The sequence below is a fragment of the Leuciscus leuciscus genome, assembly GCF_965113295.1.
Source record: "Leuciscus leuciscus genome assembly, chromosome: 19".
Lineage (NCBI taxonomy): Eukaryota > Metazoa > Chordata > Actinopteri > Cypriniformes > Leuciscidae > Leuciscus > Leuciscus leuciscus.
Window position 1 is genome coordinate 1090994 of NC_138743.1, and position 26051 is coordinate 1117044.

At 39.2% G+C, this 26051-nt stretch overlaps 2 protein-coding genes and 1 long non-coding RNA gene across 4 annotated transcripts in view; 2 read left to right on the plus strand and 1 right to left on the minus strand.

Annotated features, from left to right (window-relative positions):
• Positions 1-1950: 1950 nt before the first annotated feature.
• On the plus strand, positions 1951-24763 carry prpf39 (PRP39 pre-mRNA processing factor 39 homolog (yeast)). Of its 2 annotated transcripts, XM_082147181.1 has the most exons (15): positions 1951-2101; positions 3626-4170; positions 5014-5139; positions 6560-6678; positions 8011-8178; positions 9047-9209; positions 9591-9698; positions 12113-12277; positions 12741-12867; positions 15033-15301; positions 15978-16162; positions 17148-17222; positions 20029-20143; positions 22338-22389; positions 24505-24763. In XM_082147181.1, the coding sequence occupies exons 1-15, from the start codon at positions 2089-2091 to the stop codon at positions 24519-24521; spliced, it is 2247 nt and encodes a 748-aa protein (XP_082003307.1). In that variant the 5' UTR covers positions 1951-2088; the 3' UTR covers positions 24522-24763. The 2 variants fall into 2 exon arrangements, with proteins under 2 accessions (XP_082003307.1, XP_082003306.1); XM_082147180.1 differs by lacking the exon at positions 24505-24763 and having other exon boundaries at positions 22338-22761.
• A 453-nt stretch (positions 24764-25216) lies between these two features.
• faua (FAU ubiquitin like and ribosomal protein S30 fusion a) overlaps positions 25217-26051 on the plus strand; it is a 4431-nt gene continuing 3596 nt past the window's right edge. Inside the window, exon 1 of the mRNA XM_082147354.1 lies at positions 25217-25301. The gene's annotated coding sequence lies outside the window, so the exon portion shown is untranslated. The remainder of the gene's footprint in view (positions 25302-26051) is intronic.
• The window catches only part of LOC309482160, a 225253-nt gene continuing 224459 nt past the window's right edge, over positions 25258-26051 (minus strand). The window contains exon 2 of the long non-coding RNA XR_014200246.1: positions 25258-26020. This is a non-coding gene — a long non-coding RNA (uncharacterized lncRNA). The remainder of the gene's footprint in view (positions 26021-26051) is intronic.

Consider the following 26051-nt stretch of genomic DNA (forward strand, 5'->3'; position numbering starts at 1 on the left):
AAGACTGAATGGCCTTTGAATAACTGATAGACGTCATATACCAGATCTTAATGGCTATGTTTATGCAACTGGCCCATGAAAATGTGTCTTTCTTCTGCTTAACACAAAATAATATATTTTAAACAATGTTGGTAACCAGACAGTTGACTTCCATAGTATTTTTCCATAGTATGGTTCGATTACCAACATTCTTTAAAATATATTTTTTAATATCTTTATATATATAAAGAAACTCATAGGTTTGGAACAACTTGAGGGTGACTAAGTGATACCGAATTTTCATTTTTGGGTGAACTGTCCCTTTAATTATTAATCCAGCAACGGTCGCCGCACGCATGATCTAATTAATATTCAAAAGATGAATGTGAGCCTTCGCTATAGTAGGATTCATAAGCGCGAGATGAATGAAATGGACGACATTGAGACTCGGAAGAATATAATTGTGTTGGTTTTTTAAAGGCAACTCTTTTTAAAATACCCGTTCACAGATATGCATTGCAATTAAACATTTTTAATATTCGACCACATAAACCGGAGAGTTTTTGCATAACTGTCCTTCCAATCCCTCACTGGCGCCATTTTTACGTTAAAAGGGCGGAGCTTATGACGTGCCATCGATTTCAAAAAATGCCTTGCACATCATCATGAATCACCGCGCAAACCTTTAAAATACATACAGTATATTTGCATCTTTCTCCCCGAAAAATTGACTTTTACACGTGTAGCAAGTAAATTAACCAGCCATTTAGCTATGAATGGTTGATGTCTGTGTTATTTGCATGTCAAAAAGAACTTCCTTATTTATTAACCCTGAACTCAAGAGGCGATTTACATCCATGAACTGGAAAAACCCAACATTTATTTCCGAATAGTTTGAAATGTTGATCATAATGCAAAAACTAAGGTCTTGAAAATACTCTGGTATCAGTTATTCAATTCAACCAAAACAGGACTATTGCTGTAACTAAGTAATACAATATTATAATATCAGTTTCATAATAAGACCTTTCAATATACTAGCCTGTGTTTATACAATATATTTTGTTTAATAATTAATGAAAGAAAATTAGGTCATTAGGTCACTTGTGTTTTAGGTCATCTTAACAAAAAAGTAAAGCTTCTGTGCCAGTATAACACATATAGACAGGATGCATGTTCTTAATATGCAGTGAACTGATTTCTCAAGTGCTAAATGAATGAAGTAAAAATAAAGGGTTTTGGCCATTTTTAGGGTCAGTTTCATTCAACGCGGTTGATATTGTTTCACAAGGCATATACATTTATACATTTACTGCAAATTTAATTTTCATAGTGCTGTAACTACACTTTGATGTCAGGTGTTTCAAATAAACGTCAAATAGTGTCTAATCTTATGGATCTTATGGAAGCCCATTTCTGCCACACCACACATAATGCTTCTGTAAATCATAATTTTGAGTTGAATTCAGTTCAGTTCAGTTGATCTGTTAAGCTCACTTAATGACAGCAAGGCTGACCAAAGTGCTGTACAATACAAAATAAAAGACCATAAGATAACAGATAAAAGGAAACAGAGAAGAACAAAACAAGACATTACAATTAATTAAAAGTCAACGAAAAGAGACATGTTTTAAGACTAGATGTGAATGCAGATAAAGTAGAATTTCTGGCTTAAAATTCATAATGACATAAAAAGTCATGATTTTTATCTTTGTATGTCATAACTATGACTCTTTATGTCACAATTTCGACATTTGTGTTATAGTTATGACAAAAAAAGTCAAAATTATGACGTATCTAGTATTCAATAATTTCGACTTTTTATGTCATAATCAAGATTTAAGCATTATTTATTTTTCATGTGGCGGAAATGGCCTTTCTTATTTATCCCAAATTGGTAAAAAATTAAATATAAAAAATTGGGCCGCGGCGCCTTTTATTTTGTGTTTTGAGTTTCATAGCGCAGTGCGCATGCGCAAAGCATTCGTGTCCTTTCCTCGTCGCAGCTGGTGTTGAATACGATAGAGCGCGGCCGTTCGACCACATGTTATCAGCCGCATAAAAACTTCGAAGAAGTTGTGCAAATATCTGCCGTTTTAACCCAGTTTCATGGAAGATTCTGGTAAGTATCCTTCTCTCCGTGTATTTCCCGCGATGCGCGCGCGGTCTTTTCTAGAACACTCTGAGGTAAACCAACGGCGTCGGGTCGTTAGCAGTTCAGCTAACGCGTGAAAAGAGCAGGCCGAAACCAGACCGATGCTAGTGTGAAAACGTTTTCACAATTGTATATCATATTTTCCTGGTTTGAAAACTGATTAGCCTTTTAAAACAAATCGAACGCGTTGTAAAGCCTGTTTTGATCAGTAGGCTAACTATTGTTTAGCAAACTAACTTCGACGAACCATCGTGTGTCGTTTGATCAGGAAACGCGACAAACATGTAATATAACCATAAATAAACTCTCAAGGTTTTTGAAGTTTTAATTTATGTTCAAGTTTTTTTATATATAGTTAACATTCCAAAACATTGAGTTGAGTTGATTTGATGTAAACTTGCGGTTTGCACAGAGTTTGTAGATTCATTCATATCAATCAAGCCTGCTGTTTAAATAGGCTGAAAACTCAAAGCTTTAAAATCTGTGAAAATTATCTTGTGCTAATAGCGCATATTGCATTACAACTGACATATTTTGCAAGCAAAAGTATTAAGAGATGATTGTTGTCTTCAGAAAAATTAAAATAACCCCATATTTTACTCTCCCTCAAGGCATCCTAGGTGTATATGACTTTATTCTTTCAGCCGAACACAGTTATGTTAAAATCCTGGCTCTTCCAAGCTTTATAATGGGAGTAAATGGAGCTTTACATTTTGAAGCCCAAAAAAGTGCGTCCCTCCATCATAATAAACCATACGACTCCAGGGGTTAATGAAGGCCTTCTGAAGTGAAGCGTGTTTGTAAGAAAAATATCCATATTTATAACTTTAATGACTTGTTCTCGGTAATGGCCATACGTGAGTTTAGTTCCAGTGGAAGTGACCTCTGACCTGACGCATGTATTGACGAACGTGGAAGTGCAGAGGATAGAGTAAAAAAAAAAAAAATCTGGTCACGAATTTAAAGTCTAAAATGAGAATTTTTAAAAAGAGATGTGGGAGGAGCTTGAGTTTGTTGTTTGCTTTGGTCGTCACACTACTCATGTGTCGGGTCAGAGGTCACACTCGCCGGAACTAGACTCCCGTACGGTCGTTGACGGAAGCCAGTGATTATAGTTTATAAAGCTATAAATGTGGATATTTTTCTTACAAAAAGACATGGCGTCGCTTCAGAAGGCCTTCATTAACCCCCTGGAGCCGTTAACCCCCTGGAGCCGTTAACCCCCTGGAGCCGTTAACCCCCTGGAGCCGTTAACCCCCTGGAGCCGTTAACCCCCTGGTTACTGTTATGATGGATGGATGCACTTTTTTGGGCTTCAAAATCTAAGGCATCATTATAAAGCTTGGAAGAGCCAGGATATTTTTTAATTTAACAGAAATAAATATGGATATTTTTTCTCTCACAAAAACGCATCGCTTCAATGATGATGATGATCATGTTTGGGGGTCAAAGACCTGTTTTACGTAACGGTTTCCCATCGGTTTGTTTCAGCTGAGCCCATGACCGGGATGCTGGACACGAACGCCCCTGATAACGGGGACTCGTCTGCGATGGAGGGCTCAGAACCGACCGCACCCGACTGGACCACGGCACCGGCTCCCCCTCTCCCAGAACCAGAAACCCACGAGACCGCCGTGGAACAGTTACAGCTGTTCTCGCTGGAGCATCTGAAATCCGCAGCGGAAAACATTGACCCGAAGACCAGTCCTTCAGATCCCGTCCTGGAAAACTCAAACCCGGTTGACGGGCAGCCGACGGAATCGAACGGAGACGTCGCGGACCAATCGGTGGAGCCGGATCTGGTGAAACAGACAGGAGACTCCGAGAGCCCTTCCAATATGGAGCTGGAAGACGCTCCCAAAGAAGAAGAAGAACCAGCAGAACCAGGAGCCGAAACAGCAGCAGAACCAGCAGAACCAACAGAACCACAAGAACCGGAGTTTCCCACAGAATACGAGCGTCTTTCGAAGGTCGTGGAAGATAATCCGGAAGACTTTAACGGATGGGTCTACCTTCTGCAGTACGTGGAGCAAGAGGTAAATCACTGAGGACTTTACTCTTCAAAACACAAATTAAGATATTTTTGTTAAAGTCCCTCCTTTGAAAGTTTATTCACTAGGGGCGTCACAATATATATATCGCAATACAAGAGAGATCGTGCATGCAGTACAGCTGAGCTTCTGTTTACCATGTTTGAGTGCTTTATGTACGTTCGCTGATCAATGTTTATGTGCGAGTAAAAGCTTAAATTAAATCAGATCATCATATAAATTAGTGGTGGCAAAATTTGCCTTGGTGCATTAGTGGAAAATTTGGCCGATGTATTAAAGCCTATAAATAATGCATTATTTCCCTCAGCTGAGACGCTTCAGATGTTCAACATGGTTTTGAATTGCTTTAAATATGATTGGAATCACTTCAAAAATGATAATACAGTAAAGTGCAACACGTCTGTCAATATCAGCTTCATAAAATAATTATGAGAACATTAATAATTGTGTGTTTGGGACGTGGCTTTTGGAATCAGATTTTCAAAAATGAAATAAAAATGTGGATTTAGATTTATCAGCCAATATATCGGTTATCGGCTTTCAAATATAAATAATTATTCGGTATCGGCTGAACGTTCACATCGGTGCATCCCATAATATGAACCGATTGGGTTTCTTCAGAAGACTTGCTCCATTCATATTGTTTTATTTTATAATCTCTTTATGAATGTTTTTGGTGAAGGGACAGAAATCTTTCAGACTTCATTAAAATATCTTCATTTGTGTTTGAAAGATAAACGAGTCTTATGGGTTTGGAGTGAATTTTCTGTTTATTGGTGAACTAACCCTTTAATACCGAAGCATTCATCAGCACTTCTTCTGTCTCAGAACCACCTGGTGGCTTCAAGGAAGGCATTCGATGCGTTTTTCCTGCACTATCCTTACTGTTATGGGTACTGGAAGAAATATGCTGATATTGAGAGGAAACATGGGTACATCCAGATGGCTGATGAGGTGAGTCTGATCAAGGGAAACGCACACTGATGTACCTTTGTTCTGTTATGTGGGTTATTTTGATAGGTGAGCTGTCTGTGTAGTGTAGAGGAGGAGAGCGATGGGCTTTTCCTGGCAGCTCTGCCCTGCGTGTTCTTGAAGAGGAAGAATTCAGCTTGCCACTATAAATCACTGTTTTTCTGCACTAAACTAGTGAAATTGGCCAAGATATATTCAGAGATGATAGACAAGATGTTATAGAATAATAGGGCTGGGTAAAAAAAAATATAGATTTCGCGATTTTAATCGATTCTCATTTTTACGAACCGATATCGATTCTTAAATCCCAAGAATCGATTAGTCATCCTGTTCTCACTTGATGAATGAATGTAACATGTAGCGCATCCCATCCAATAAATCACAATAATCTTTGTGCTTTGTTGTTATTGATATGAAACAAAGTCTCAGATTTCAAATTACGTCCATTTTCTTACGAAATTCAAAAACACAACCGTTTTGTGGCTGTGGCGTGAGATCGCTCTGGCTCAGCTCTAGAGAAGCACATGATCTTCTCCGCCTTAATAACACCAGTTACAGCGTGAGATAAACATGAATGAGCTTCTGAAAGTGTGTTAAAAGATAGAGTACAACTTATCGAAGTCCGTATCATGTGACATGGAGTCGCCCAATCAGTGTTTCAACCGTGGAAAGACGTTAGTAAACAATGTCATGTAACGTCACATTTACCTCAGAAAATCCATATCCAGTGACCATAAACTCGTTAGTCAGCGAGAAGAATTAACTCTAGAGAGGAGAATTTTGTTAAATATATGCACCATATTACATATTCATTATGGTTTTAATGTTCTTCAGTATTTAATGCATGTTGGAATAAATCTGGAAAGTTTATGACCGCCACCATTTAAATTTTTATATAATTTCATATAACTTTATTATTCTAAAAATAAATAAGTGTAATTTAAGTGTTTGTATACAAATCAGTTCATTTTTACCTTCAATAGGCTAATAAAGCCCCTATAGGCTACAACTGTCCCATAGTTTTACAGCATTAGTTAAGAGTTGTTTTCCTTGAGAAAATGTGCCATGTATTGTTCCTGATATCCAAAATAATCTATTGAATCGAATCGAATTGCAAGCTTGTGAATCGAAATCGAATCGAATTGTGAAATTTGTCAATATCCAGCCCTATAGAATAATAATTTAATGAAAACCAAATTTTTACTGACATTCAATCTATTTTTGGACCTTACTGAAAACATAGCAGCGCGACATCCGATCGCATATAAAAGTGAATTTTGCATCCGATGACCCCTTTAAAACGGCTCTTAAAAGGCGTTAAATTTAACTCCCATGTTTCCTGTATATACCCTGCTTTATAAAGGTGCTTTAAAAAGAAATGAACCGATGTGAATGTTTGCAGGTGTACCGGCGAGGTCTTCAGGCCATCCCGCTCAGCGTGGACCTGTGGCTTCATTACATCACGTTCCTGCGAGAGAACCAGGACACCAGCGACGGGGAGGCGGAGAACCGCATCAGAGCGTAAGTGCACTAACCGGAAGAACATCAGGGGTTTCATAGACGAGTTTAACTTGTTGTGTGTTAACCGCGACTTCTTAAAATAGACATGTTTTCACATGTTTGCTTTGTTCTGAAACAGTCTGCATTTTCTTCTTGGTTCACAAGTCACATGTGAGTAGTGGTGGAACGGATCACAGAATTTGCGGTTCGGATCATTTACGGTTTTTGAGCCTCGGATCATTTTTCGGAGTAGCAAAAAAAAAAAAAATATATATATAGGGATGTAACTCTGCTTTTCATTTATTACTTAAAGCTCACTTGAAGGTCTTCGATACCACATCAAAAACGACTAGCCTAACTGATAAAAGCAGAGATGAATACTAAATAATAAAGTTTAACAGAAGTATTCAGGTATAGAAATTAAGACTAAATGTAAATTGATCTATTTCTTCACTGTAGAATTATTAGGCATTTTGATTTTCTTATATATATTTTTTCAGGCACATTTGACTAATTCCAAACCACATTAATCTTAACTACTATTCATTTTGTATTTAATCGTTTATAAGTGATATATAATTGTTCCTGAAGGCTGGAAGTGAAAAACGCCTTATATTCAGGTGTGCATAATTAGGCACGTCATCTTTTACTGGTAAAATAAGCCACAAAAAAAGAGAGATTTAACTCAGACTTAAAAGTCAAACATTATTAAATGCCCATGAGACGGATGCAATACTAGACATTGCAGTTAAAGCATGACCATTGGACAGTGAAATGCTCATTGGGTCAGACAAAAACAGGTGGAGAAGAAAAGACACATGTTAACTGCGACAGAATTAAGGTGAAGTATTAAGTGTGAAACCGTCAGGACCCTTTTAGTCTCCAGCGCCACCATTTTCCAGAACTGGAACTACCTGGAGTCTCCAGACGTGCAGGATATCGGGATCTCAGGGACTCGGGTTAGGGAAAGAGTCCCCCACTTCATGAGAATCACAAGCTGAAGTGTAGTAAGATACATGAAGACTGTATGTTTATAGGCTTTATAGACAGGCAGATTGAGAGTGACTCTTGAAGGACCACATCCTCTTGTGCCACGGTTTGAATCTTCCAGAATCTGGCAGTAAGTGTTGGGAGTTCATTTTTAGTTTTTAGCCCTTAACGGACATCAGTGTAGGAGAACGCAAGTTTCGGAGGCAGTGTGTGAACGTGAGTGACACAACGTGACGTCGTATTTAATTTTTTATCGTATGAGAATTTCGGACTCTGTGTGCCAAGGATCTTTACTCCGAAGATTATTAAATAAAAAACCAGATGCAGATGCCGTTGTTCAGTGCTGTGCTTGTGTTCCTTCAGGTCCTATGAGCACGCGGTTCTGGCGTGTGGCACGGACTTCCGCTCGGACCGCCTGTGGGAGGCTTACATCGCCTGGGAGACGGAGCAGGACAAGCTGGCCAATGTCACCGCCGTGTACGACCGGATCCTCTGCATCCCCACACAGCTGTACTCACAGCACTTCCAGAAGTGAGCACCATACACTCGCATTCAACACTTATGATGTAGTGCTCGGCCAATATTTGGCATTTTTTTAATATCGGCATCGGCCGATCAGTTTTTCTGATTGGCCGATGTGTTGGAAGCGGGACTTTTATTTTGACGGCGCTCCGGACTTATTTTGACGGGCGGCTCTGAGAACACCAGCGCCTGATCACACAGCGCTGACTCACATTCTCCGTCTTCATTAGTTTACGATCTCTGTCAGTCATATCTAATACTTTGTTTGACAGAACTGGTAAATAAAATAAATGATATGTGAAAAAGTAACAGAAAAGGCAAACAATCAGGCTCAAATACTTTCTCATTTACCGTCAACAGTCAGCAAATGCGCATCTACATCATTTAAACAAATCTCTGAATATCTAATAAACATTTAATTTCAACAATCTTTTCATGAAAGATTAACGCTGCAGCCCGTCTGATATAGATATAGATATTTTGCTTGGCTATTAGCATAATATTCCTCATATCCAAGTATATGATACAGCTTTCACTCTTCAGGTCAATATATTTATGGCGGGAAAAATCAGTTTGCGCAATCTGTAATGGAAACGCGGCTAATGAGAAATTCCTGATGGCATTAAAGGTGCATTGTGTAATATTTTAGGAGGATCTGTTGACAAATGCCATATCACATACATAACTGTTTTCAGTGATGTATAAAGACCTAACATAATGAACCATTATGTTTGTATTAGCTTAGAATGAGCCATTTTAACATGACATTTAGAAAATTGCGCAAATCTGTAATGGAAACGCGTCTAATGAGAGATTCCTGATGTCATGCGGTAGTTTATTTTATTTGTGCAGGTTTTAAATTTGACTCTTTGTTCAGGTTCAAAGAACACGTGCAGAGCAACAACCCCAAGCACTTCCTGTCGGAGGAGGAGTTCGTGGCCCTGCGAGTGGAACTAGCTAATGCTAACAAGCCTAGCGGAGACGACGCCCCTGGCGAAGAGCTTCCGCCGGGAACGGAGGATCTGCCAGATCCCGCAAAGGTAAGAGAGCCAACCTGCCATCTGTGGGGGTTATCAAACATGGCACAGGTAGGCAGGGGCGTCTAGCTGATCCTGGAGACAAGCAAAACGTGTGCAGGTTTGAAGAGGTGTCTTTCCGTTAGCAGCCAATGAAAACCTGAGGGTCCAGGTTGGCATCCAATCAGGGACTTGGGCTTAAAGTGGGACGGGCTCGTGACGAAATGACACCGTCCCTTCCCAGCACCGGGGCTTGGGCCACAGCTGATTCACTGGGTGTGCAAACCGTACTGTTTCTGTCAAACTCATGGTGACGTAGACCTTTTGCGTAGCTGGACATCAGACGAGATAAAATGTTTGCGCTTTCACGACGCGACGCTCAGGACGCTGTGTTTTGCCCTCCAGAGAGTGACGGAGATCGAGAACATGAGGCACAAGGTGATCGAGACTCGGCAGGAGGTGTTCAACCACAACGAGCATGAAGTCAGCAAGCGATGGGCCTTCGAGGAGGGGGTGAGTGTTTATGATGGATGTTTAACCCTCTGGTGCTCAAATGTTTTGCGTTTTATTTTTATTTTTTATTTCACGGGAATGGTATGAAACTTGGTAAAGGTTTTGGCACTTATTATGTGAACACAAAAAATCATGGACATGATTCGAACCGATTTAATGATCCTGTAAAAATAGTCATACTTGTGCTCCTCGCGGTCAGAAATGACGCATTGGAAATGAATGAGACGAGTTTCCTCTAGTGGAAGCGTTTGGTACTGCAGCCGAACACTCACTGAAAGATCATTTATTGAGATATCAACCTCAAATTTTGAACACAACTTGTTTAGGTTTATGCCTTTAATTTTAATGCCGTTGCGACGTTCGTCTGTTATAGGACAACTTAGTTTGAATAAACGAGCAGACACTGATTAGCTACTTGATCGCCTAAATTAAAAATAAATTAATTAATAGTTGTGTAGTGTTCAATGTTGTTATGGATAGAGATACGCGGATGGGGTATTATTTCATCCGCAACCGCATCACAAAACTCATCATCCGCACCGTTTTTTGCCCAAATTTCAAAGCCGCACCCGCCCTCCTTCGCTGATTGTTTTGCGGTCTATGGACGATGCAATGCTCTGCTGATGTGAGCTGCAAGAAAGCCCTTGTCTGTTCTAGAAAGGATGCAGCAAAGATGTTTAATGCTAATGTATGAGGCATAGGCCTACGCTGAGTTTCATTCATTTACGATGAGATGCGCTCTAGTTCGCAATGCAAGTGAACGCGGCGCGCCGGCGCATCCATGTCACGGTTATTATATTGTCTGCTATATTTGCTTTTTATTTATTAAATACATGCAATTGGTTGATGAAACATTTATTAAAATTAAGATACAATTTGTACAAAACGAAATTCGCTTTCTACAAAGCAAAACTTCATTAAGTGGTAAAAACCATGTCTCCCGATATATTGCGCATCTTGTGATCCTATCTTTTATTACAATTGTTTTTGAGCTAAAATGTAATACACATCATCTAGGCTATATACACACTCTATATGTTTCTTTTATCAAACATGTTTGGGGCCAGTCAAGGGGTATTTAAACTGCATGATCAGTTATCGGTAATGATACGTTGTATATTATTGCTAATGTTTTTCATTTGTTTAATAAATCTCATAATGATGGCACATCACTATCATAGTCATAGCTTTTATTTCTATCTCAAATGATTGGCGGTCGGTCAGGGGGAACTTGGCAACAAATACAGTAGGAAACGACGTAGACCATTAATAACACTGACTGTTAACAATTGTTTTTAATTAGTATTTAAACATTCTCTATGATAAAAAAATTGTTGTAAAAAATATTTTAATATCACGGTTTTGGTGGTTATAGTGTTCTAATGACGGTGTTCAACTATAACCGTCGGTCTCACGGTTATATACTAACCGTCACACCCCCTATATATTACGTAGTTAATCTTTTTCTTTTTTCTTTATTTTTTTGCCTACTAGAAGTTCTGAATGTCCGGTTACTTAAATTTAGAAGTCAAACTGGCCGGTGAAAAAGTTGGAGAGCAGAAGAGACTTACTTTAAAAAGCGCAGAAAATCTTACTGATCACAGCGAAATATATTTAGTTTTCAGTTTAATTTTTTGTTAAAATCTACTCACACAGACACTCACTCACATACTCACAATCACCACACACTACACTCACATACACGCCCTCTCTCACTCGCTCACTCACACACTCACACACGCGCGCTCACTCTCACACACTCACACGCACACTCACACGCGCACTCATACTCACTCACACTCGCTCACTCTCATGCGCTTACACACTCACTCTCACACACTCACTCACACTCGCTCACTCTCATGCGCTTACACACTCACTCTCACACACTCACACGCACACTCACACGCGCACTCACACACTCACTCAAACTCGCTCACTCTCATGCGCTTACACACTCACTCTCACACACGCACTCACACGCGCACTCACACACTCGCTCACTCTCATGCGCTTACACACTCACGCTCGCTCACTCTCATGCGCTTACACACTCGCTCACTCTCATGCGCTTACACACTCACGCTCACTCACACACTCGCTCACTCTCATGCGCTTACACGCTCACTCACACACTCGCTCACTCTCATGCGCTTACACACTCACGCTCATTCACATACTCGCTCACTCTCATGCGCTTACACACTCACGCTCATTCACATACTCGCTCACTCTCATGTGCTTACACGCTCACTCACACACTCGCTTACTCTCATGCACTTACACACTCTCACACACTCGCTCGCTCACACTCACTCGCTCACTTTCACACACTCACTCTCACACACACACACTCACTCACTCACTCACACACACCTGATTACATCTGATGAGCGCTGTGTTCCCCCCTGCAGATCAAGCGCCCGTACTTCCACGTGAAGGCGCTGGAGAAGACCCAGCTGCACAACTGGAGGGAGTACCTGGACTTCGAGCTGGAGAACGGGACGCCGGAGCGCGTGGTGGTTCTGTTCGAGCGCTGCCTGATCGCCTGCGCGCTGTACGAGGAGTTCTGGATCAAGGTTAGCTACACGCGCTCGCGTCCCCCGCCTCCATTCCCTCAGTCCAACCCTCTGCTTCCCCATCAACGATATCATCACTTCCACAGTAAAAACTTGCTGCACTCTTTGCGTGTAACGTTGATATTTGACTGTATCTGTTATATTAGGGGATGGCCTGCTTTGCCACACAAGATTTGACTGCAGCATTTGCCAACTACGTTGCACCTCTCCGTCTCCTTCTACCTTACAGAAACTTATCTTATTGGTTCCATGAAGGTGCTGATGGGTTTAAAACAGAAATTCTCAAAACGATCTTGTGGAAATTCACCAGTGCAGGGGATGTGAAATGAAAGCTCAAGTTTTATGTGTTCTTTTCCCTCTTCTTCTGTTATTCCTTCTCTCGCTCTCTCTCTCGCTCTCTCTCACTCGCTCTCTCTCGCTCTCTCTCTCTCCCTATCTGTTGCTCTCTCTCTCTCTCCTGAAGTATGCCAAGTATCTGGAGAGCTACAGCACCGAGGGCGTTCGGCACATCTATAAGAAGGCGTGCACTGTCCACCTTCCCAAGAAACCCACCGTTCACCTGCTCTGGGCAGCCTTTGAGGAGCAGCAAGGTAAAACGTTACGCTGTTGACTTGGTAAACATGTATTAAAGGGATAGTCCACCCAAAAATTAAAATTATCCCATAATTTACTCACGCTCAAGCCATCCTACGTGTAAATGACTTTCTTCTTTCAGCCGAACACAGTTATATTAAACATCCTGGCTCTTCCCAGCTTTATAATGGGAGTGAACGGACTCGCGTACGGCCATTTACCGGAAGCCAGTGATTATGGTTTATAAAGGTATAAATATGGGTATTTTTCCCACAAAAACGCTTCAGACGGCCTTTATTAACCCCGGAGCCATATGGCTGATTTCTTTTATGATGGATGGATGCACTTTATTCAAATCTGTCACCATTTACTCCCATTATAAAGCTGGGAAGAGCCAGGATATTTTTTTAATATAAATGATTGTTTGACTGAAAGAACAATGTCATACACCTAGGATGGCTTGAGGGTGAGTAAATTCTGGGATAATTTTCATTTTTGGGTGAACTAACCCTTTAAACAATACTAAAAAATCAAGTACTGTATTTTCTGGAATGTAAGTAGATAAAAATGCAACACAAAATGGCGTATTGATCAACGCCAAAACTTAAAACTACTTGCCTCAAGCTCCATGTGCAAAATTGGCCTCTTTTCCTACATCCATATTCTCCTCTTTCACTTCTTCCTTTTTCCAGCGCACATAAAATCCACAAATGCCGAAGTGCGATTCATCTTGCGCTGTTCATTTACCACTAGCGCACGCTGATGACGTTTTATTCTTCTATACTGACTTGCGTCGTAGCGATGTTCCTTTCGAGGAAATGGAGGAATCCTGAAATAACACATTTCCACAAAGAACATATTTCAAATTAGCCACAAAATTTGTAGAATGCCTTAGTTTTGCTTTGGCTTGGCATTTATATTGTCGTTTATAGTGAATGGCATTTATACTTGTATGTTTTTCATTCCTGCTCTAAATATTTAGGTTTTTTTCTTCTTTTTCTCTGTAGTGATGGGAACTAAACTGTTTACTATGGAAGCTTGTTTCCGCCACATAATAAAACATTTTAAAAGATAATTGTGACTCTCAATTGCGAGTTTATTTCTCGCAATTCTGACTTTATCTCACAATTCTGAGAAATAAAGTCAGAATTGCGAGATGTAAACTCACAATTGTGAGATAAAAAGTTGCAATTATCTTTTAAAATGTTTTATTCTGTGGCGAAAACCAAATGTTTTGTTTTTACCGATATTTTACATAATTTGAAAACAGTAATAAAATGTGACTTATACAATGTGTTTTTTTTTCTCTCTCAACAATTCAATTTTGACACGGTGCGACTTATTTTCCAGAAAATCTGGTAATTTGTCAAGTCCAATTTATTTTTATCCCACTTTTCACAATAAATACACATTGTTTCAAAAAAGCTTTACAGAAAATGATGATGTTAATGCTTATAATATCTTAATATTTTCGTGCCTTAAGTTACATTTTATGACGATCATGCAGTTGAGATTGACCACACTACCAGTCAGAAGCTCTGGATCTGTAAGATTTTAAATGTTTTTATAAGAAGTCTCTTCTACTCACCAAAGCTGCATTTATTTGATTAAAAGTAAAAAAAACAGTAATATTGTGAAATATTACAATTTAAAACAGCTGTTTTTCTATGTGAATATATAGTGAAGTGTAATTTATTCCTCTGAGCTTCAGCATCATTACTCCAGTCTTCAGCTCATTTGAAATAGAAAGATTCTACTTCAAATAAATGCTGTTCTTTTGAACTTTCTATTCATGAAAGAATCCTGAAAAAATGGAAACAACCGATTAAAACAATTTTCGCGCATCAAATCATATTAGAATGATTTGTGAAGGATCATGTGACACTGAAGACTGGAGTAATGATGCTGAAAATGCAGGTTTGATCACAGGAATAAATTACACTCTACTATATTTCACATAGAAAAGTCATTTTAAATGGTCATTTAACAAAACAAAACAAAAATTGTTTATTTTTAATCAGATAAATGCAGCCTTGGTGAGCAGAAGAGACCCCTTTTAAAAACTAAAAATCTAGCGATCCAACACTTTTGACTGGTAGTGTGTATAGTATGTCTTTATGTGTGTGTGCACCGCATGCATGCGTGTTTGACACTGATTTCTGTAAATCTGGTGCCCCGACAGGCAGCATCGATGAGGCCCGGAGCATCCTGAAGGCGTTCGAGGAGGGCGTCCCAGGACTGGCCATGGTGAGGTTGAGACGGGTGAGTCTGGAGCGCCGGCACGGGAACATGGATGAAGCCGAGGCTTTGCTGCGGGATGCCATCACTAACGGGAAGAACAGCAGCGAGTCCTCATTCTACGCAGTGAAACTGGCGAGACAGATGGTCAAAGTGCAGAAGAGCATCGGGAAGGCCAAGAAAGTGCTGATGGAGGCCGTCGAAAAAGACGAGGTCGTGTTACTTTCGCTGAATGAACACAAATATTTAAGTATTTTCATTTGTATGCACCAATATAACAATGCATTATCCATTTAATTTGACAAGTTAATTTTTTTTAATAATTGCAATTTTTGTAAAAAAAAAAAAATTTATGTCAATTTTTTTTTGCAGTATAAAAAAATTGCTTGGTGATTGGTTGAGCTAAACTGGTATTATCTAATTGTGTAGTTAAATTTAACAGCTGACAGATATTCAATATAATTCATGTGTGAGACAGTCTAACAGAAGGACGGACAAAACCAGTCAAATATCAACTGAGTTCTGCTCATATTTTATCACCATCTCCTAAACTATAGAAAATAAACTGATAATGTGAGAAATGTTGATGGGAAGTTGGGATCATTTTTGTGACTCTCGTTCATCAGAATGAACAAATCTTTATTCGAGTCATTTCGTTAATTTAAGTGGCTTTAAATGTTATACTTTTAACAGCCAAATTCCCCGCAATCTTGGTCATATTTTGAATTAAGAAATCATTATATTGCAGCCAAAGATAATTTACAGGGAACATAAATATTTAATTTACCTTCCGAGTCTTTGGTTCATTTGTCGTGTGACACGCATCACTAGTTGAAGGTGTCTGAATACACTCTGGTTTGACTGTGTGTGTGTGTGTTTGCGCCTGCAGACGAACCCGAAGCTGTACCTGAACCTGCTTGAGCTCGAGTACAGCGGAGACGTCCAGCAGAACGAGCCGGAGATCATCGCGTGCTTCGACCGAGCGCTGAACAGCTCGATGCCTCTCGAGTCACGCGTCACCTTCTCCCAACGCAAGGTCGAGTTCCTCGAGGACTTCGGCAGTGACATCAACGTGTACGTAACTGTCCTCTATTCTGAAAGCTGCTGTGTGTAGTAGCGTTTGTACTCTACTAAAGCATAGAAACACCATGTGTTTGCAGATATTCAGGAAACATGCTCAGATCACACACTCGTTTCTCTGAAGAACACTTCTCTACATACAGCCAGTTATTTTACTGATTATTTTACACGTTACGTGTTATCAGTCGATTTTTGTTTTGGTCTGTGTGACTCCGCCCACTGCCAGTTCAGCCAATAGTATTTCGACACCCCAGGATGCCAGTTGTCGGAAAACACAGCGTATTGTAGCCATGGAAACGAACACACTGGGTCTGAGATGGCAGATTCCACACAACCTGAAAAGCCTCGATCCATCTAAAAATATGAACGATAGCATATTAAGACGTGGATAAATCTACTCATTAACTTGCAGTCTGTAAGTGTCCTCTGCTTTCGTTGTCAATAGACCCTTCGCAGGGAGTTTGATTGACAGGTAATCTGACCTATCATAATCCGCCATCTGCCGAATCCGCCATTTTTGTCCAACAAAGCAGTCAGGAGAGTTAGTAGATTAACGTTGGAGGATTTGAACTTGAAAAACGGAGTGTACTGACGTCTTTCCGCGGTTAAAACAACAACGAGCTTTGATATGTTGAATTTGGACTGCAGTACCGATTTCGACCATTAGCTGCCATTCTTACAGACTGCACCTTTAAGCTCCTTGCACACCGAGTCCCATATTTTCATGTGTTTATTCATCATTCGGTGGCTCTGAATTCAAAACGCCTCAAAATGCTACGAATGCGGAAAACGCAGCAAATCGAACCCAATCTGAATTTTTGTATGACTGACGAATGTTTCGGAGGCAGTGTGTAAAGGAGATTGACAACGTGAGGTCGTATTTATTTTTTAACGTGTATAAATTTCTGCCTCAGTGTGTAGAGACCTTTACCCTGAACATTAGTTTAGCTGTCTTTAACTTTACTGTTTTGACCCGCAGGCTTGTGGCGGCATACGAACAGCATCAGCGGCTCGAGACGGAGCAGGAGACGTTAAAGAGGAAAGCAGAGAACGGGTAAGAGACGCAGGATCGTGGGAATATGTGCTTGCTACTAGTGCTGGAACGCATCACAAAGTTCACGGTTCAGATCATTTACAGTTTTTGAGCCACGGATCGGATCACACCGCATCAGAAACTACTAGCCTAGCTGATAAAGTTCTAACATTATTAAAAACAAGTGAACAGACAGTAATAAAATAAGAACAAATACACAAATTACAAGCAGAGATTAAAACTAAATAAAGTTACAAAGTCTAACAGTATTCAGGTACAGACATGAATAATTAGGCCTAAATGTAAATCACTATTTGTTCACTGTAGAAATTAGATAGTTTTATCTTTGTCAAAGCTGTATTTTGTTGTTTTTATTCACATTAATGACACGGACAACAGTAGGAATATTAGGCTGATGTCACTTTAGGACCGAATTCACAGATAAAACTGACAAACATCCGGTTTCTTTCTCAACTGTGTTCACGTATGACAGAGCCGAGAGACTTACAGTTTTACAATACAGTTTTAAAGCAACACTAAGGAACATTTTTTTACCTTAAAATAATGTTTCCAAAATCGTATCAGTGGTTTATCAAGTGGTAACAGGGTGAACGGCACTTCTGCAGTCGCTCTGCGGCCCTATATCTGCTATAACCACACTCTGCAAGTTTGCCAGATCGGGTCGCGTTTCTGTAGTTCGAATGAGACGTAAGAAAACTACAAATTTGACTTGCTTTACGTCAAGCGTTACAATAGTCATTAATCCGTTTTTCTTCGTTTCTGATGTTGCAATACATCATACTTTCATGAAATCATGCAACATACTCTACCTTGTCTGTGGACATCGTTCATTCAAAGCCTGTGCTGGATAAACAGTGAGTGTGTGTGTGTGACGGTAGGCTGCGGGCGGCGGAATGATTTAAGACAGCGGTAATGGACAATTCTGCTTCCAACCTGTAGGGCAGGGAACGACAACTGGCGGCCCGCCAGCAATATTTTCTGGCCCGCCGGGTTATTTTGGAAGTTCTAAATGCTGCACAAAACTCTTCCACTATTTGAGAAAAGCTGTAGTCGCGCTGCGGGATTACATTTTAAAGTATAACTGTGCGTTCACACCGGACGGGAATAGCGTGTCAAATTCGCGCCTGCCGCGTCTAGTTATACGCTTGACCACTTTGTGTCCATTCGTGCGTCAAAAGACGGTAGCGGTCAGAACTCTGGTGTACTCTGGACGGAGCGGACGGTCTGACTGACAATAGCCCACTCGCACTCCCGACATCTTTTGACAGCGTATCCGCACTTACTGTAATTCTGACCACCTGTACACCTCTGAGGAGCTGTTTGGTACTGAAACCATTGTCAGTCAACAACATTCTTTTTTTGCAAGGATGTTTTAAATAGTTCAGCAGAAAATAGCCTACTTCAGTAGTCAGTAGGGCAATATGATTTTCGTTTATGTTGCTTAGAAATTTGAGTGATAGGCTTTGTCCTATTTAATTTGTTATTTATATTTCCAAAATTTTTTCTGTGGCATTTTTTTTCTCTGCTGACAGTACAATGTTAAAATAGCCTAATATATATTGACACGAACACAATTTTTGTATAGTATTTATAATTATTATAGGCTACTTAATCTCCTTTCCGTTAGAGTGTGAATGTGAGATTCTGGAAACGAGATCTAAATTTTGTGGACCCGTCAGGTCGGGAAATAAAGCGGGAGAACACCGTATTTTAAGCGGTTGCTGAATAGAACCTTGTGGGAGCGGGACAAAAAAGAAAAAAAAAACCAGTCCCGCGCAGACCTCCTTAAACCTTAGGTGTGTATGTGTGTGTCCCGAATAAATAATAATAATAAAAAAGGAATAAAGTCGGACTGTAAGCGAATGAGGCATGATTGCTATTCACACCTTTATTAAAATGGCTATAATCTGTTACCACAATAGTACTTGATCTGTTTAAAATGATTTCCTTGATATATGCCTAAGGTGTTAAATTAAAAATTAAAATTAAAATGTGTCTAATCCAGTAATTTTTTTTCTATTTTTGATCTGAGCACAATCAGAAAATCAGAAAACCCGTCTTTATTTATTTCCTGAACTAAAATGAAAAAACGAATAATGGAAAAACAAGTCGTTTTTCATCTTTTTATTTTTGGTTTTAATTTGAAAAAAACGATTGAACAAATGATCCATGGAATTTGTATCCATAGGCCTACTCCGTGTAGCTGGCCCGCCATCTACTGGCTAAAAAAAATATTGGCCCGCGGCCAAAGTTACTTGCACCCCTGTTGTAGGGGGACCGCAGAGGAAACGTTCCTTAGTGTTGCTTTATGGAGAAAATACTCTGGAATGGTGTCGACTTATGAATTTACATATGGTTTGTCTTAAAATAGTTAATACATTATTAAAAGCTGGATTTTCACCACAGGGGGACTTTAAATGCAGCGTGTTTGAGTCATAAATCTCCACTTCAGCAGCTTCACACACACCAAACTAGAGTTTTATTCATATCTATATTCTGAAGGTTTGTTCATATCATTCGCCTGATATGCAGGACATGTTATTCCTGAAAACATATTTCAGTCTGTCGACTATTTTCTGCAAAAGAGAAATCCAAAACCCCCCCTGGATAAAAACTTGAATACATCAACTAAATCACACAGTAATTATGAATCTGACTTTATCCAGTCTTCAGGTTTCTGTTTTGAAAATGTATGCAAATGAGTGTATATTTAATAAGATGGCTACTTTGCATATTTAAAACAACAATTTGAGAGAACTTGTAACACAAAAAGTTTGAGATGAGTGTTTTGTCTGGTGTGATGCAGCTCAGAGGAGCCGGATGCAAAGAGACAGCGAACAGACGACCAATCAGCAGCCTCGGGTCAGATGATGGACATGCAGGCCAACAATGCAGGATACAACTATAACAACTGGTATCAGGTCAGTTTATCACCGTTTCTGACCGTGTAGGTGCCTGAACATGGGTCTTTATACAGGGTTCGTACAAGGTGCTTTAAAGGTGCAGTCTGTAAGAATGACAACTAGTGGTGGACATGGGTACTGCAGTCCAAATCAAAATATCAGAGATGGTCGTTTCTCCCGCCTCCTCAGACTCGACACGGCTCACTGCAACAGGAACGAGCGCATGGGACAATGAAAATCTGCAACATGCAGTATCACAGACCAAAACAATAACACACATTCCAGCCTGGAAACACACATTACACAGTAAAATAACTGGCAGTAGAAGTGTTTTCAGAGAAACGAGTGTGTGAACTCAGCATGTGTCCTCAATATCTGCAAACAGAAGGTGTTTCTATGCTTTAGTAGAGTGAAGAAGTTTCATACAGCACCTTTAAAGTGCTGTAATTTGACTTTTTGAACTAAGTCCTTAAACAGCCAAATTTATGAAAAGGTACTTGAAAAGCGCTTGAATTTTTGAAGGGAAATATGTGAAATTAGTGTTTAATTTTAGCGATAAAACAATGTTTTCACGCAGAATCAACGCTACAGCCGTTTCTCATGGCTATGAGTGTGATATTGCTTATAAATATCCTAGTATATGATACTGCTTTCATTCTTCAGCTCAATCAGATATTGAGGAAAAAAAATCAGTTTGAATAAAGCGATATCTTTGTCATGGTATCCTTTCAAATGGTTAAAGGGATAGTTCATTTTGAAATTAAATTTTGGTATGTTTTAGCTTACCTCAAGGGCATCATAGATGTAGGTGTCTTTTTTTCCGCAGTAGTTTCAATTTTGATATTTTTAGGTCAAACCGTTCTTGTCTGTCAGTCATATAATGCAGGTCGATGGTCACTGTCTCAAAGAGCATGCACAGAGTCCAAATTAAAACAATTCCCCATCGCAAGTACACATTGATGGCCTAAGACACGAAACGAGCGGTTTGTGTGAGAAAACGAACAGTATTTATATCGTTTTTACCTCTTGAACACAGCCATGTCCAAGTGATCTGAGAGCGCGGGCGGGTTTGGATATATACACACTAGATGTCGCCTTGGCTACTGCAGTTCATTGGAAAGAAACCGTAGCCAAGGCGACATCTAGTGTATATATCTAAACCCGCCCGCGCTCTCAGATCACTTGGACATGGCTGTGTTCAAGAGGTAAAAACGATATAAATACTGTTCGTTTTCTCACACAAACCGCTCGTTTCGTGTCTTAGGCCATCAATGTGTACTTGCGATGGGGAATTGTTTTAATTTGGACTCTGTGCATGCTCTTTGAGACAGTGACCATCGACCTGCATTATATGACTGACAGACAAGAACGGTTTGACCTAAAAATATCAAAATTGAAACTACTGCGGAAAAAAAGACACCTACATCTTGGATGCCCTTGAGGTAAGCTAAAACATACCAAAATTTAATTTCAAAGTGAACTATCCCTTTAAAGTTACCGCAGTCATTGCATCCTCTGCACTTTATTTGTAAAACATTTTTTTGGTTTATTTTTATTCATCTATTTACCTTTTTTTTTAGAATTTGAAGGTAATGGATATTGTTTGATTGGTGAGATCTCTGATTGGACTCCTTGAAAACCAAAAACTAGTGCTTTCAAAGTGGTGTGTAACATTTAGCTGCATCTAGTGGTGAGGTTGTGAATTGCACCCAACAGAAGTTACGGTGACCGACAGGAAGTGATGTCGTAGTCTGAGACAGCAGAGATTAGCCAGTTAAACAATGATGTTTCTTTACAAAGATGTAAGAAATTAGGTTTACTTAATTATTCAGTAAAACGATTTATTACGAATATTATTATTACTTTTTCATCATTGTGTCAGTGTTTTATTCGCTGACTTTAGCTAGCGTGAAGAACAACACGGTGACGAAATGCGTTTGTCCGCTCAGGGCCACTGTAGAAACATGTGGATGTAAGCGGACCCGCGGTGTGTGTAGAGAGAAACGCCTCATTCTAAGCTAATAAACACATAACGCTTCATTATGTAAGGTCTTTATACACCACTGGAAACATAGTTATGTAATATTGCATTTGTCAACAGATCCTCCTAAATATTACACACTGCACCTTTAAAAAATGTCCTTTTACAGTACCTGTGCGAACCCTATTTATACAACTGTACACTCACAACCATCTGTTGTTTCTCTTCCAGCAATATAACTCGTGGGGAGGTCAGAATTCCTGGGGTCAGTACGGTCAATACGGTCAGTATAACCAGTACTACCCTCCGCCTCCCACATAATGACCATCAGGAGTCCTGCATCTTTACACCCGCTCGAACTGCTGCAACACACACACCGTCTCTGTGTTCTCTTCTGTTCAAGTCAGCTTTCCCCCCTTCCCTCTGTCTAAGTGCAACTGAGTTTTTAATGAAGCTTGATTGGTTTAGTGCTTTTGGAGGTTTAGTTGTGTTCGGTGAACGATTTACATTTGTGTGGAAGGAGTTGAGAATGCAACACTTTGAGATGAAATCTGCTCTCCTCAATCAATGTGATCCTATTTTCAGAGATAAACGTGACATGAAGACGTTTTTTTTTATTTTGACTTGGTTTCATAATAAAGAGATTGACATCCTACACGCCTGTGAATGTGGTTCATTTACTCATGCGGCTGTTTGAATGTTTACACTAACATTATAATATCTATACAGGGCTGCCCACTCTCACGCTATTGACACATCAATTTTATTATGAAATTCAAACAATAAATACTATTTTGGCTCTTGTAAATGTGACGCGACAGATCGCAGCGCCTCAGTTCAAGCGGCACGTGAACCGATCATCTAAAACACGAGTGAACAATAGGCATGTTGGAAGATACAGTACAACTTGGTGAAATGTATATGCCTCATACATAATATTGATCAATCAGTGTTTTTCAACCGCGGAAAGAGGTCAAAAGCTGGAGAACAACGTCATATTCACCTCAGGAAAGCCATTTAATGACCATAGCACATGAGTTGGCTAGAAAAATTAGCTGTAGAGAGGAGTATTTTGCTAAATATGTGCACTATTACATATATTTTTACTTGTATCGTTAAAATATAACGTTATTATAACAGCATTATATTCAAGTTATTTTTAACCTTTAATACTACCAGCTGACAGGGCTCTCTGTATGTTTACAGCATTAGGTGAGATTTATTTTAAGAAAAATGTACATGTAGGCCTACCTACTGTACGTAATTATCCAAACGAATCAATATTGAATCAAGATAGGAATCAAATCACAAGAATTTAACTGAACTGAAATCGCGAAATGTCAAGCAAAATATTTAAAACAGTAGCCTATGTACCACGTAAAAACTATAACGTTGTCACTAAACTTAATGAAATTGTTTAGTTACCAAATGTTTTGACAATCACAATACACTTATTGTGATATACTTTTTTTTTTTTTTTTACAAAACAACCCCATAATTCTCGCTCCAAGCTAAACTCAAAAGTTGGCAGCCCTGTCTAAACTGTTGCTTTAAATGTACTATTTGCATTTTGTTTAGCAACAAACTAACCGTTTTATTCTATAGCATCTGAGATTGTATATTGAGAACTGTCTGATGTCAGTGGAGAAAAGCCAAGTCATGCCACTCGGCGGCCATCTTGGAAACGCCTCAGTCATCTCTCTGAACAACACATCAGATTCTCCAAAGCTGTTCACCAAGCTTGCGATTTTAAATCACCAATAAAATCTGACAACAACTGTCTCCTAAATGTTAATCATAACCATTTACTACATTTTTCAGGCTGGACCAGTCAACAACGCGCATGCGCAGTCATAAGCGCGAGTCTCAGAACAGTGACGAGCTTCTAACGACATTATTCACAGCAGCGCCATTTTTGATTTATCGCGGGAATGAACGCGATGCTGTGAGGAGTACATATCTCTTCAGTGGGTTGTACTGTTATTTAATGTGTTTTTGAATTGTTCTGCTGACGAAACACAGCAAAAATGTTTACAAGAAATGTCAGCTGTGGAAAATAAGTGATCTAGGATCTTTTTACAGCGGATGCCATTAAAAACACAGCAAGTCTATAATCCCTCACAGCCCCGATTTCAAACCTGTCATGGCGCCGCGCTGAACACGGTCAATGATTGGCTCTTTTATTTAGGAGGCGGGGCTTATTCCGCTAAATCGCGCGTTTCACTGATAAAAGCTTTGCTTATTTCTCATCTTACATCAAAATATAAATCATGTTTTAACTAATTTTACTTTTGTACAGTTTGATATATTCGGGCTGGTTTTGTTTACCATTGGCCTCTTAAAAATGTGTGTCAGTCAAATTAAAAGTCTTAAAAGCCTAATTTTCCTTCTTTCCCAGAGAACGTGAGCGTATGAACACAGATGATTTTCTTTGGTTTTCCAGCATCTTCTCAACAGTGACTGTATATGATGACGCTGAGATCATGTGTTCATCGAGGGACTGATGCTCAAGAAGGAAACAAACACAATAATAATCGACATTTTGTACTGGATAATAATTTTAACATGTACTCTTTGAGATATAGCCTATATACTCCGCTATCAGGAGCGTTCTCTCATGGTTCTTCCAGTCACATTAATAAAGCATTTCTTCACAATCTTCTGGTCTTTATTAGTGTTCTCAAAATGTTTGCACACATCTGTTCTTTTTTATTTACATTTTTAAAATACATTTTATTCAATTACATAAAAACTAAATGCATTGCATTGTTACACATTAAAACATCACATAGTTATATACATTTCAGGATACATGTTTTTGTTTTGTTTTTTGTTTTAAATAATTTGTTCCAAAAGGTTTGTGTATACTTTCAAGTCATTATAAAATGTAGGAAATGTGGTTCCCAAAGTTTCCACTTATTTTAATAAAATTAACATTGTTTAATTTTTGTTGTTGTTTCTCTTTTTTCTTGTTCTTTTTCTGATTTGTGTGTGTATGCATCATTGTATGACGTTCAATATCTGCATTTGAGCGAACGCGCACGCATAATGTTAATTTTTATTCAATAAAAAATGTATTTTGCCTTGCTGCACACGTCACGATCACGTGGGCTGCGCGTTTCCCAGAGTTCTTTGCGCCGCACATGCGCACTTTCCTTTCCTCGTCCAGTTGTGGAACGACTAGCATCATCCAATGTAAGGCCTGCTAATCAAATCACTTATTAATCGCGTTTATCGTCTTTAATGTACTTAAATGCTGCATGGACTGGATTCATAAGCGTTATTAGTGTGTTATGTTCAAACCCTGTGCCGAAATGTCTCAGTTTAAGCCTTTAAACGCGTTTATTTCCTCCGCGTGACCCACACGGCGCTCGCGCACGCGACACACTCACTCTCACACGAGTTTCTGCTCATATCTGGCGCTAAACATTTATTAAGATATCATTAAACATTTAGTCTCATATCTGTAAGAAGATGATAAACAGTTACAGTAACTTTAAGAGAATGCAGAAACACGAATATCATGAAAACGCGTCCGGGCTTCCGTAAAGTACACCAGAGATTAGTGTTTCGGGACAATAAAACCTCGGACCATTCAGAAATATTTATGATTATTATCAGTGTTGAAAACAGTTATTTACATTTTTATTTCAGGATTATTTGATTATGTGAAAGTTAAAAAGAACACCATTTATATGAAATAGAATATTTTTGTAACATAAATTTAATGCATCCTTGATGAATAAAAGTATTAATTTCTGTCCACATTTTTTTTAATAATTCGAATTATAGTGTATATTGTTACAAAAGCTTTCTATTTCAGACAAATGCTGTACTTTTAAACTTTATTTTCATCAAAGAATCCTGAGAAACAAAATGTCAATGTTTCCACACAAAAATGACTGTTTTCAACACTGATAATAATCATAAATGTTTCTTGATCAT

What these genes read in the sequence shown, in the direction of transcription:
- prpf39 (XM_082147180.1), top strand. An exon ending in ACGAGGAGTTCTGGATCAAG is followed by an intron (nt 12,278 to 12,740) that starts GTTAGCTACACG and finishes TCTCTCCTGAAG; the next exon opens with TATGCCAAGTATCTGGAGAG. An exon ending in AGCCTTTGAGGAGCAGCAAG is followed by an intron (nt 12,868 to 15,032) that starts GTAAAACGTTAC and finishes GTGCCCCGACAG; the next exon opens with GCAGCATCGATGAGGCCCGG.